Source organism: Podarcis filfolensis (assembly GCF_964270895.1).
Source record: "Podarcis filfolensis genome assembly, chromosome: 13".
Classification (NCBI taxonomy): Eukaryota; Metazoa; Chordata; class Lepidosauria; order Squamata; family Lacertidae; genus Podarcis; species Podarcis filfolensis.
Window position 1 is genome coordinate 31,419,728 of NC_139615.1, and position 12,975 is coordinate 31,432,702.

Consider the following 12,975-nt stretch of genomic DNA (forward strand, 5'->3'; position numbering starts at 1 on the left):
TAGCAGACATGGTGACTGTGCGGCACTAGGACTGTGGTGAGGAGGAAAAGGGGCTTTAACCCTGCTAAATTGTGGGTGAACATATCAGATGACACAGCGATTCTTCAAACAGCTCTTGTTTATTCACAGGCCAGAACAGAACTGAACTGAAGGGTTCAGCCAGCCTGCTTATATACAGCTCCACTGCAACGCAACAGTAACCACTTTCTGTAACTATCCAATCACTGAACGTCACTTTCAATCCCCTATTTGCATATGTGGACCTGAGTGAAAACTATCTACAGTATCCCCCTGCTGGCCCAGGGTGAGAACTTCAGTACATAACAAACCCCTTACCCTTGCCATCAACCCTATGAGAATTGTCCACCCCTAACTGCTGCTCACAATGGGATGAAAGTGGGGACACACACACACACACACAGAGAGAGGGGGGGGGCTATTTGTTAAAGAAAAGACAGCTACGCAGGGGCAAAAACTCTAGGTGCCTCCAGACCATTTTGCAGGAGAGATTTGGATGCATACCAGGAGATTTAGGTTTGCTCATCTGAAGTGGTTTTTAAAGCACTCTGTCCCCCAGCACAACCAATCCACTTATAACAATAACGACCAGTCTTTTTGAGGTTAGGAAAGTGATGGGGAAATGCACCGAAAAGTGTGGGATGAAGCAATGATTACAAGGAAGATGGAAGCAAATAAAGATGAATGGTTAGTCATATAACCGCAAACAAATCAGAATGAAAGCTCAGTAAATACTGGACATAGTCCAACCTTCACGTGAGCTTTGTGCAGGCAAATCAGGATGAATGCCCAATAATTCTAATTGGAAGGAGTTCTATCTAACAGCTGTTCTGCCTAGTCTGACTTTTCAAGAACGCCTCCCAAGCCATTCATTTATATTTTTAACAATTTCCCCAACCACAACGTTCTAGTAAGCAAGCAAATTTTTTTTTATCATCTAGGGTTGCCATGTGTCCTCTTTTTCCAGGACATGTCCTCATTTTCAGGGCTAAAATTTCAGACAAATTGCATTTATTTGCTTTGAACGGCTGTCGTAGCGTCCTCTCTTTTGCTCTTCAAAATATGGCAACCCTTTTACAGCCAACCCCCTTTTCTTTCTTAAGCAGACAGAAAAAATGTATCCGTGTCCTTATCTACTTAAAAAAAAACTTTAAAACGTAACCACCTAAAGCAGAACTATCCTGTTTTAAAACCCCCAGAGGGGTCTTTATATTGTTTGTTTGTTATTATCCTTATCCACAAAAACCTTTAAATAAAGCTTCTCCTCTTATAAACATACACCCCATAATATCTAGTGAGATAAGGAGTAGGCTTCAGGTTTTGCCTTGAATGAAAACAGGAGTAATTGGGGCTTGTGTGTTTTGCAAAAAAAGAAAAAGAAAAAGAAAAAAAGAGGATACAATCCAACAGCCATGCAGTAAACAGCGTAATGCACAACATAATTATTAATCTTCATATAATAGATGTATAACTGTGCAATGTACTGGAGCTGGCTCAGAGTAATGGGTTGGATATAGAGACTTGGCTTTTACATCATTAAAAGCAATTTACATTCAGGGACCAGAATGTTTGGCTAAATTCAGAGTTAAGCTTTATGGGAGGGGAGGGGGAGGTTCCCCCTCTGGCTGGAAACAGAGGCTTGTTCTTTTCGGAAGGCTAAAGAGGTGTACACATTTGTGTCCCCCCCCCCCTTTGTTTCTGACAAATAGGTTTGGCAGGCTTTTGGATGGGTAACATTATTATCATGGATTTTTAAACATTTCAGTCCTAGTCGGTGCATGTCTCAGAGCTTCCTGCTGAGATCCGGTAACTTTTCTTGTTCTGGGGATCCTTTTGGTCCTACTTTTGTTGCGCCATAGCTCAAGAGGACCCCTCCAGACAGCAAGACTGCAGCAATAACATTGGGGGAGCATCACAGAACTGTGGACAGTACAGGATACATTGACCACCTGTGTACTATTATCGTATCAATGATATGTTACAGTTTACATGTGCAAAAAACCCACCACCACCAGTCTAGAGAGCCTTCTGGCCACTTGACCTGTCCACTATTACCATCCAACTTCTCGGGATGCAGGTGGCGCTGTGGCCTAAACCACTGAGCCTCTTGGGCTTGCCGATCGGAAGGTCGGTGCTTTGAATCCCCGCAACGGGGTGAGCTCTTGTTGCTCTGCCCCAGCTCCTGCCAACCTAGCAGTTCAAAAGCACACCAGCGCAAGTAGATAAATAGGTACCGCTGTGACGGGAAGGTAAACGGGATTTCTGTGCGCTCTGGTTTCTGTCACGGTGTTCCGTTGCGCCAGAAGTGGTTTAGTCATGCCAGCCACATGACCCAGAGAGCTGTCTGTGGACAAACGCCAGCTCCCTTGGCCTGAAAGCGAGATGAGCGTCACAACCCCATAGTCACCTTTGACTGTCCTGGGGTCCTTTACCTTTTACCTACCACCTGACTCTACTTTAACCCTTGACTTTTTCCCTTCCTCGCCACTCCAGTCTTGCCTTATAGTTCGCTATACAGTGCACCTGCATTTTCTCTGTGCATTAAGTTGGACTTCCAGAGTCTTCCGGTATCTGGTATTGGGTTATGTTTTTTTTTTTTAAGGACCCCCAAAGATGTAGACATCTCTTGAAGATTTGGCATGGTTTCCCTTGTGTAATGCTTTTCTCCAACTATGTTTCTTGTCTTCTACAATGCTGAATGGCAGGTTCCTGTCTCCCAACAGGAATCAGACTGAGAACGCAATTCATTCTATACCAAAGTGCCCCTTAAATGATGTGCCAAGGGAAAAATTATTCAGAAACAATTTGTCTACATTAACAGTCTCTTCGGATCACGAAATAATGTTTCATCAGAATATTTTCACCCTTTTACGACCTATGTGTTTTAGCTAGTCACCTGGCAGCCTCTGCTGTTGGCAGAGCTGCTGTGATGTCACAGACAGTTCATTAAGCAAGGGTAAATGAGAAGGCAGGCGGGTGGGGGCTGGGGGAGGTCAGGCTGAGATTAGTGGGTAAATGCCCCATTTGCCCTCATGGACCATCTTCTACTATGTTCAGTGCAATTTTTGCACTACATGTTTGAGTCTGCTCTTCCCAACGGGGTTTGCCCAGGAGATGTTCCCAATAGATTCTTCCCTGACGAGGTTATGATATTACCCTTTCCTGTTCCGAAACTGAAAGGGGAACAGAATCTTTTACTTGGGCTGGCGATGGTTATGGATAGCATGGTAAGGCTGCCGGAACTCTAATCAAGAATCAAATATTTGCTCCTACAGATTGCTCCCCAGTTATTATTTTCAATTCCCAGGCAAATCTTGAAGACTTCAGTAGGTTTTTTCCCCCTTATAAGAAAGAATCTGCACCCAATCCTAGGGATGTTTTCCTCGGAAGTCTGGTGTTACTGAATGCCCACGGGATTCGTTCCTAAGCAGGACTGCTGTCTAAAACCGAGTTATGGGGCTATCGGTACTTTCAGACAGGACCAGCCCTGCCATTTGGTAAAGTGGGACGGCTCTCTCAGGCGGCAGATGATGAGAGGCAAGGAATGGTCAGAACTGTGTGCATCACACACCCTGCTGCTCTCAGGTGTAATGGAGGGCGCTGGCCCCCTCGCCAGTGCTGCAGTAAGGCTCCAGTCAACTTGTGTATGTAGAACAGTGGGGAAGTACCACGTGTCCGTCTCCTCTGGTGACAAGATGTCTTGGGGCTGGCCCTGGTTTCAGAGCTGGGAAACCCCTTGTGTTGAGTTTCTAAGAGGTGTTTTCAAAACCAGTTCTGTCCAATAAGGGCCATGTGCACCAAGTCAATCTTTTTTTCCTATTTGTAATAATAATAATAATAATAATGATAATGATAAGTGTCTATGCAGTCAGGGTTAGAACTAAATGTGGACGACAGTGAAGGGGAAACCCCAAAACTTTCAGCATAGGCATTTTAATTTCAGTGAACATGATCAGAACCAGAATAGCTTTCAAAGCCCCCTAGAGGAATTATACAACTGAAATATGAATTAAAGGGAAGCGGGGCAGGGGGAATCCTTTGCTTGCAATCTCATTCACAAATAGGGGATGACAGTTTCATTTCCAGCTCTTCCTCTCTTTTGAGAAACGGGATTGGAAATTGTGCGTGTTCTTCGTCCCGTGTCCAGGGACTGTAAATGGTATTCACTGCTGTTGTTGCCTAATTTCAGTCTGCAAATGACATGTAATTGGTTACATTTCTCTCCCCCACCCTGCCCAATTTACGCCGTGTGTCCTTTGCATTTAAATGAACGGGGTGGAACAATGTGAATGCGATGTAACTTGCGTAACTTGGCCACAGTGGACAGCGAGACAAATACAGTCATACCTTGGTTTTGAAACAGCTTAGTTCTCAAATGTTTTGGCTCCCGAATGCCACAAACCCGGAAGTGACTGTTCCAGTTTGCGAACTATTTTTGGAAGCCGAACATCTGAAAGGGCTTCCGCGGCTTCTGATTGGCTGCAGGAGCTTCTTTGGTTTCCAAACGTTTCAGAAGTCGGACGGACTTCTGGAACAGATTCCATTCGACTTCCAAGGTACAACTGTAATCAGGCTGTTGGCGGAAGGCAAGCGTGGTGGAACAGAAACAGCACTGCATGCAACAAGGGTGGAATGGAAAATAATACTTTCTTACATTCCTACCATCCACCTCTGTTCTAGGTATAGAAGCAGTGACTACATAAGTTTATGACCACTGCTCCATAGTATTGTTGTTATACTTTTCCATTCACCATATAGATGGGTTTATGAAGCATTTGTGTATCCTCCTGCTGTGCTGAAGAAGAATTCCACGAAACAGTGGGTATATCCGGAATCACCACTGTTCACAACATCTGTTTGTGAACTACTTCGGCAGCGTTGGACGCCATAAACAAAGCTTTACAGCCTGTTTTCACCAGATAAGAATCTGATACATTGCTTCTTTCAGAGACTTCATAGTCTTCAAAAACTTTCAGAGACTTATAAGACTTTTATTTATTTGGTTTTATGTTTTCAAGAGAATTGCATATTTAAGATTGCATATTTTGCAACTTTCAGTTTTCTGTTTATGTGATTTCATATATTTCATATTATATAAAGAGTGTATATTGATATTGGATCATTATATTTGGTCATCGTGTTGCCTTGGATATTATTGACTATTGTTTGCAACACAGGGGTTAAATTGTTTGGTTACTAGGTATAGAAGCAGCCTGGTTGAATCTTACTTCAATAAGGGATGGCAGCATAACATCCCCCACTGCTCCAGAGGGCAGCAGACTACTTTAGGGCAACAGGACAGCCCAAGTGGCAAGCAGAACTTTGTCCTTCAACTGAGGGCAATGGTCATTTCACTTCCCAGGGCACCTCACCTTACCTAAAAAGTAGGGTCAGCCCTGTTTTTCTTATGGTATTTCTCCTTCCAGCTCACTTCCTCTTGGCAAATGTCCTTCACCTTCTCCAGCCAGTGTTCGAAACTCCCATTGTTCTAGGCCAGGGGTAGGCAACCTAAGGTCCATGGGCCACAAGAGGCCCAAGGGGGTCGTTTAACCGGCCCACGAGCTGCTCCCAAACTGAGCTGCCCACTCGGCGAGTCCCCGCATGCTGTGCTAAACTGACACAGCGTGGTACAGGGACTTGCTTCCGCGGTGCCGAAAATTGCGTCTGCGCATGCGTGGATGCCTAAAATTATGTCTACGCGGACACTGAAAATTGCGTCTGCACAGACTCAGACACCGGAAATTACGGGCGTGTGCACTCATGAGAACACGCGATCTAGCCCATGGAGGGATCTCCGCTGGCATGAACCGGCCCAGTCAAGGTAAACTTTGCCAACTCCTGTTCTAGGCACATTTTGCAACAGTGAATTTTATTATAGCACAAGCCATTTCTGAGTTCTGGGCACAGTACTGAGCCTAAGATTTGAGATTAAAACTGAAGAGTGGAAGGTAAGGAGGGCTTTTTTTCTGCCTCCCCACTTCCAGCTACTCTCTGAAGACTGGAGAAGAGAATAATATTAGTGGGGTGGGCAGGGGTAGGACTAGACCATGTGAAAAATGAACATAATAATTTGGCTGCAGTTCATTCATTTTCAGTTTCATATTCTTGTTATATATATATATATGTGTGTGTGTGTGTGTGTGTGTGCGCGCGCGCGCCTAGACATTCGATTGTGCCCATAACTTAGACTTAAGGTGCCATTTAGCTCCCAGTTTTCATACCTCATCTTCTAACACTGTCTCTGGCATTTGTGAGTCAAGTCAAAATTCGTTTCGTTGCAAAGCAAAAGGCCATGGAGAACAGCAGAAGGATTCAGCAAGATTGAATTAGCAGCACTAATTGACAACCAGTGTTAAGAGATAAGCAGGCATGGTGAACACTCAGCATAAAGGCACACCTTCCCTCAATTAAAGAAAGGGGTTGTATGCAAAAACAATAAGACAAAGTGATAGCACAAGCAATGTAAAATGATACATCCAACTGATGGGAAAGCACACCACAAGAATGTAAAATGCACTCTGTTGCAATGGTAAGGAAAATGCGCTTTGTGTATGCTCAGGGGTACTTTTCTTTATTATAAGGCCATGTGGTCCAGAGCTGAGCCAAGATGCTGGATTAAAAAGGGGGTTCTGGGGGCTGAGCCCCAGTAAACTGCGACTCTGATTAGGTCATGATTGTCTTCCATGCCTCTCTCTCTCTCTCCTTCAAATCACCCTCTCCATTCTATATTTCTCTCTCTCCCCCCCCCCAATCTCACATCTCCTGTTCCATCTCAACATGTAGAAAGCAACAGTACAGAACACCCTGTCTGAAAATTCTACATCCTTGTTTTCCACCCTTTTCGCTTCCACCACCCTTCACTGGTGCTTGAACAGTTAATTATATTTAGCAGCATGATACAAACATCAGTAGGCAGTAGGTGACCTTATAAATGACTATCATGGTGTTAGTCAAGCTGATGAATGGAAAGGGGGGGGGGACACGAATAAAGGCGGGGAGGGGAGAGAAAGGGAGGGGTGAGGTGGGAAGACAAATTTCCCGTTGCCATGGCAGTCCATGCAGGATTTGGTTGCTTGCATCACTGTCAGACCTATATCCCCTAATGGAACTAAAGTGAGACGAGAGAGAGAGAGAGAGAGAGAGAGAGCTAGAGAGAGCGACAGACACTGTTCCCTTTCCATCTCCCTCCCTCCCTCGTCTCTCTCTCTCTGGCCTTACCCAGGATTTCTCCATTCCAAGCATTAGCAAGTGAGGCTGTTGATAGAACTGTGCATGTGTGCGTGTGTGCGTGTAGATCTGCAGAGATTTAAAAGCCCAGGCATATAATAGTAGCTGAGGAGGGGAAAGGAGAAGGGGGGAGCCAGTGCCAGCAGCTGCTCATATTGTAGTGACGTCTGCTCCATCACCAGCCAGGGAGGACAGAAGCAAAAGAGAGAGCGAGGCACTGAGAGTGGCCAAGAGAGGCGGAAAGAGAGCGTTCAAAGTCCTGCAAATTCTAAGCAGGAGGCAGAGAACTCTCTGGCAGGTGTGCCAATGCCCTTTAGGGATGTCCCTCACTTGGAGATGGGCAGGCTTCCTTCGCTGCTTCTCGTGGTTTCTCTCCCTCCACTTCCTGAGGATCTCTAGAACCCTGCCGGATGCATCGGGACTTCCCAAGAGGGCTTCCCCGTGGCTGAAATGATCCCCGCCGGATGACTGGTGTTTCCCGAGCCCTTTTGCCGAACCATGGAGATCTGCTTGTTGGGGTTTCTGGTTGGGTGTTTCCACCTGGAGCTCCTAGGGGCCGCTGGGATCTTCCAGCATCAACGGGCAGCTCCACCCAAGGCCAGGACCCCAAAAGCAAAGGAATGGATGCCTTCTTCCTCCTCCTCCTCCTCCCCCTCCCCGCTTTCACCTTCTTCTTCGGCTTTGACTTTCACTTGGGTGCCTACCCCCAACTTGGATAAAACAGATCCTGACGGGTCGGAGGCGGCGGCGGCCTTCCTGTACTCTGGAAAGGCGTTGCACCTCTTGCAAGCCAACTGTACGCGGAGGTTTGAGGTGAGGGACACAGGGAAGGCCTCTGGCCCTCCCCCAGCTTTGCGTTCCTACTTGCGCGGTGCAACCGAGACCCTGGCCCATGCCACCAATTTCCTCAACATGGTCTTCCAGACCAACGACATCCGGGAGTCCAGCGTGAAGGAAGACATTGAGTGGTACCACGCCTTGGTCCGAAGTGTTATGGATGGAGACCCCCAAGTTTACAGAGCTGTGCTGACCTTCGATGCTCACCCGGTGTCTTCCAAGCCCCAGCTGATGCTCCAGGCCACCAAGGAAAACAATGAGATCTTGCTCCAAGACCTCTCGGCCTCTGCAGAAAGCTTGAGGAATTTGACTTGGGAAAATGAGTGGTACAACTTTTTCCGTTTCCAGAGGGCCCCGTCGCTCTATAAAAGGATTCTCACCAACGACCTCAAGACCCTCGACACTCCCAAATGGAGCCAGGGAGATAGTTACGTGATGGATACCAGCCATATCAAGTGGTCGCCACCTTTCCTGGAATGTGAAGATGGGAAATTCCTGCCCAACTGGATGGTCACTCTCTCCTCTTCCTTCTACGGGCTCAAGCCTGATCTAAATCCAGAATTCAAGTGAGTTGGGGAAGGATGGTGGTGATGAGGGGTGAGGTTGTGGACCAAACTACTTGTGTGACACAGGAGATCCCTGATTTGATCCCCTAACTTTATAAACAAAGCCAAACTTCAATGCAGCTGTTGGGTGGGGGAAGCAGGGACTGGGTAGACAGCAAGCCTTGAAAGGGTTAACCTGGGGAGAAGTTGTTTGATATCCTTGTTTGGCCGGGCAGAATTGGGGGCTTGCCATTCCCTTTACCAGAAAAGCGTGATATTTATTAAGAAAAATCATAACCTATCAGTGGCTTGCAATAATATTGCAAAGGTTTTAAAAAGAAAACACACACGATTTAAGTCTGCCCCAGAAGCTGATCTCAAGTGTAAGGAAACAACAAAAGCAATGACGAATAAAGAGTACTCAAAAGCATGTGCAAAGAGAAGGGACATGCCTTCTCTTTCTTCACAACTGTGTAACCAGTGCTCACCTCTGTATAACCGGGAATATCAGGCAGACCAAGGTTTGTTGGGTTGTTATGAAATAAAAGGAGCCCTCTGATCCAGGGGCGCTGAAGCCCAGGCTTTGGTGGGCGGCTCTCAAGGACAAAGACAAAGCATTTCAATGCTCATTTAGTCTATGATTTCCCACGTCCCAGGACCAAGCCTTGGAGATGCCAGACTCAAATTAAGCTCTTGGATCTCCAGGCCATTATTTCATCCCATTTGCCCATTTGTTCTGACACAGCAGAAGCTGGGCCTGAAGTGAGGAGAGAAAGTCCCTCACATCTATGCTTGCCACCGGGGATGGGCAAATCTGTCCATTTCGGTTTTTCTCGGTTTCTAATTTCCCCCTCCACATTTCATTTTTTATTTATTTTTTGTTTAAGTCTCATGAAAATTCACCAGTTTTTTTAGTGCAAGCTCCTAATATTCCCATTTTCAGCAAAGCGATTTCTCCTAACATATAATACTCTTTTTTTTTTTTGCTGTTTTCACTAGGATTTGCACATATCTGCACACTCCACCCTAGCATATGCATTTTGGTAGACATTGCTTGTCTGGAGAACAGCACTGCAAAATTAGGAGAACTGCAAATTCTGTGCTATTTATTGTTTTGGAAAGTACAAATTAAGCAGGTCAGTCTTGAGATGTGAACGGAATCAAATTTCTCCCCCACCCCACCCCACCCGACTTGCCGCCTATTCCTTCTATCAAGAAACAGTTCCTTATTTAGCAATACTAAATTTAAAGATAGAACAAGGAAGCGTCCCTTGAAACAAGGACGCAGGAGTCAAGCCAACCCCTATATTTTCTCCAGGCACTGCTGCATCAGTGCTGTCCTTTACAACAGTGCTGTGGTGGGTAAACACCGTGGGTAAACACTATTAACATGTAATAGTGCTGGGGGCTCCAGCCTGGATGGAAAGTCCCTTGAGCCAAAGTACAGGGATGCTGTTGCTCAGCAAGGGGCGAAATGCATTGTTCAGAGGCTGCCGCCACCTTCTCTTCCCAAATACCCAGAGAAAGACCCAAAAGTTAATAATCCACAGAAGTTGTTATTAGCCTGGCTTGTCAATGATTTCTGGTTTGGGAGACTGGGATACTCCAGTACTTCTAAAGCGTCCTTATCCAGTTGCCTAAAAGGGATTCTTGCTTAGAACAGGTGCCCGGAGCAAGTTTTATGATTGTATTATTGCAATATTAGGGATGCGGGTGGCGCTGTGGTCTAAACCACAGAGCCTAGGACTTGCCGATCAGAAGGTCGGCGGTTTGAATCCCCGCAACAGGGTGAGCTCCCGTTGCTCGGTCCCTGCTCCTGCCAACCTAGCAGTTCAAAAGCATGTCAAAGTGCAAGTAGATAAATAGGTACCGCTCCGGCGGGAAGGTAAACGGCGTTTCCGTGCGCTGCTCTGGTTCGCCAGAAGCAGCTTAGTCATGCTGGCCACATGACCCGGAAGCTGTACGCCGGCTCCCTTGGCCAATAAAGCGAGATGAGCGCCGCAACCCCAGAGTCAGCCACGACTGGACCTAATGGTCAGAGGTCCCTTTACCTTTATTGCAATATTGTTTTACAAGTCTGATCTGTTCATTCATGTTCACCAACCATGTACTCTGTCCTGGACAGTCCTCACTAATCCCAAAAGTGTGTGTGTGTGTGTGAGAGAGAGAGAGAGAGAGAGAGAGAGAGAGAGAGAGAGAGAGAGAGAGAGTGAGTTGGGGAGAAATGAGCTTAGGCAAGGTAAAGGAACTCTGCACAAGGGTTCAAAATAACCCTTTAAAGAATATTAGCTCACATGTTATAGGGCTGAACTTAAGATTTCAAAGAGGTTCTGGAGCTGAGAGCCAATACTCAGTAGTCCCCCCCCCCAAAAAAAAGCCCAGGAAAAAAGATGACCAAAGACAAAGAAGCTGTGTCCCTCCAGATCAGGAATCAATGTGGTGCTTCCAGGTGTTGCTAGACTACAACTCCCATCATCCCTTACCATTGGCCATGCTGGTCAGGGGATGATGGGAGTTAAAACAATGTACAGAGGATAACAATTTCACCACTGCTGGGTTATAGGAATATATTTCTCTTTATCTTTAAATGGGGAGGCTGGAGACCTTAACTCTTACATGTCCACAATGACATGGCTAATAGCTCAGCATCTGCCTGGTATAAAATCCTGAAAATCCAAGCTATTGCTTGTAAAAGGGCCAATTAAGAGTTTCTGGCAGAGATGTGGGAGGTTAGAGACCTGTCCATTTTCCACAGTGGGACTGATGGAAGCTCTATGATTAGCCACCTTTTTCGGCCCCGGAAAGACGTAATAAACTTCCTGCTTTTGCTGCCTGCTGAGGACGGCAAAAACTGCAGTGGCCAAGCCTATGGTAGGCCAAACCCCATGTCAGTGGGCTCTACTCAGCTTGGTGAGAATGCAAATTGTGCCTATAGAAAAGAAGGCAGGGGGTCTAGTGCCTGATTTTTAAAGGATTTGAGAAGAGGGAGAACAATCTGATGAGAATGGGTTTTGCAAAACCATGGCATCTTACTACAAGGAGTAAAGAGTTAGGTTAAACCTCAGGACGAAATGTGGTCCTTGAGGAAAGCCCCTAGCAAAGTGGTGGGTAGAGGAAGAACTTCCATCCCTCCTACCTCCAGCAAAAAGATTGGAGTTGGTAGCCAGGGATGAGTTCCAGTGGCCATTCTGTGTCCACAGTCTTAGCATGCCCCTGATCTCCAGTCCCATAACAATAATCAGAGCCTCTCTCATCAGTTTGGGATGAAGGGAAGCAGGGCTGTCTTTAGCATATGTGCCACTGGGGTGCAAAGATCCGCCCAGCGCCCCCAAATTTTGACACGACTGATCTCGTGATTAACTACTTTCCGCTTCCCCACCTGGGGAAAGGCAAGCACCAGGCAACCTCCGCGCATGCCCTGGGCGAAACCCGCGTTGCGCACGGGATGCAGCTGTGGAAAAGCCACGTGGAGCGCAGCTTTGCATGCCAGGCTCTGCAGCCCAGACCAGCCCAGACCGGGGTCGCATGGCGGGGCTCCTTACGTTTCTCCTTCCACTCTAGCTGTCCATTCAGAGCAGTGGGTTGAGGTTGGTCATGCTGGGGGTGGCACGGGGCCTTCTCCTCTGGCGTGCCCGGTGCACATGGACAGTGGCGGCGGCACCTCGGTACCTGCTTGGCTGTGCCAGGCAGGCGGGGCATTGCAAAGGTGAAGCGAGGCAAATTGCCGCTGGGCCCCACAGCTGAGCAGCCTGGGGAAGGCACTGGGGCAGGGAGCGGCCCTGTACCGCCTTCTCTGACAGATCTGGCCAACACAAATGTGGAGCGAAGTCAGGGTCCAGCCACACAGCCACCGGGGCGCAGTCAACGGCAGCCTGGCGCCCCCCAGAATTCGGCGCCCGTGTGCCCCACACCCCTTCCACCCACGAGTAAAGATAGCCCTGAAGGGAAGAGTGTAACCTACCCTTCCCCAGTGCCCCCACACAATAGGGTTTTCAGGAAGAATTCAGTTCCATACACTCAGCGAACCTCTAGCAGTTAACACATCCGGGCGACTCCTCCCTGCCTCAGCAAGTACCACTCTGTCTCTTGGAGTACAGGAGAAGGAACAGAGGGGCAAAAGGAGCAGAGAGCTGCCCTCCCACAATGTGGTCCCTTCTCCAAGCAGGGTAGCTAAAGAGAACACCAGGAAATGCATCTCCAAAAAAAGAATGCATCTATCTGCATAATATTTGCACATGCCACTTCAAACGTATAGGTGCAAACTTTGAAATAACGACTATAATTTATTGAATTAGAAATATAATTTATTTCATGATAGTGGGGAAGATTGTGGCCAGGTGACCTGAGT

At 47.1% G+C, this 12,975-nt stretch overlaps 1 protein-coding gene and 1 long non-coding RNA gene across 2 annotated transcripts in view; one reads left to right on the forward strand and one right to left on the reverse strand.

The window, feature by feature from the left end:
- LOC310748212 overlaps positions 1–12,975 on the reverse strand; it is a 78,122-nt gene that overhangs the window by 37,274 nt on the left and 27,873 nt on the right. The window lies entirely within an intron of this gene.
- Positions 7,185–12,975, forward strand: part of GPR179 (G protein-coupled receptor 179) — a 46,890-nt gene continuing 41,099 nt past the window's right edge. The window contains exon 1 of the mRNA XM_083582308.1: positions 7,185–8,648. Within this exon, the coding sequence (XP_083438434.1) occupies positions 7,744–8,648 (905 nt within the window). The 5' untranslated portion in view covers positions 7,185–7,743. The remainder of the gene's footprint in view (positions 8,649–12,975) is intronic.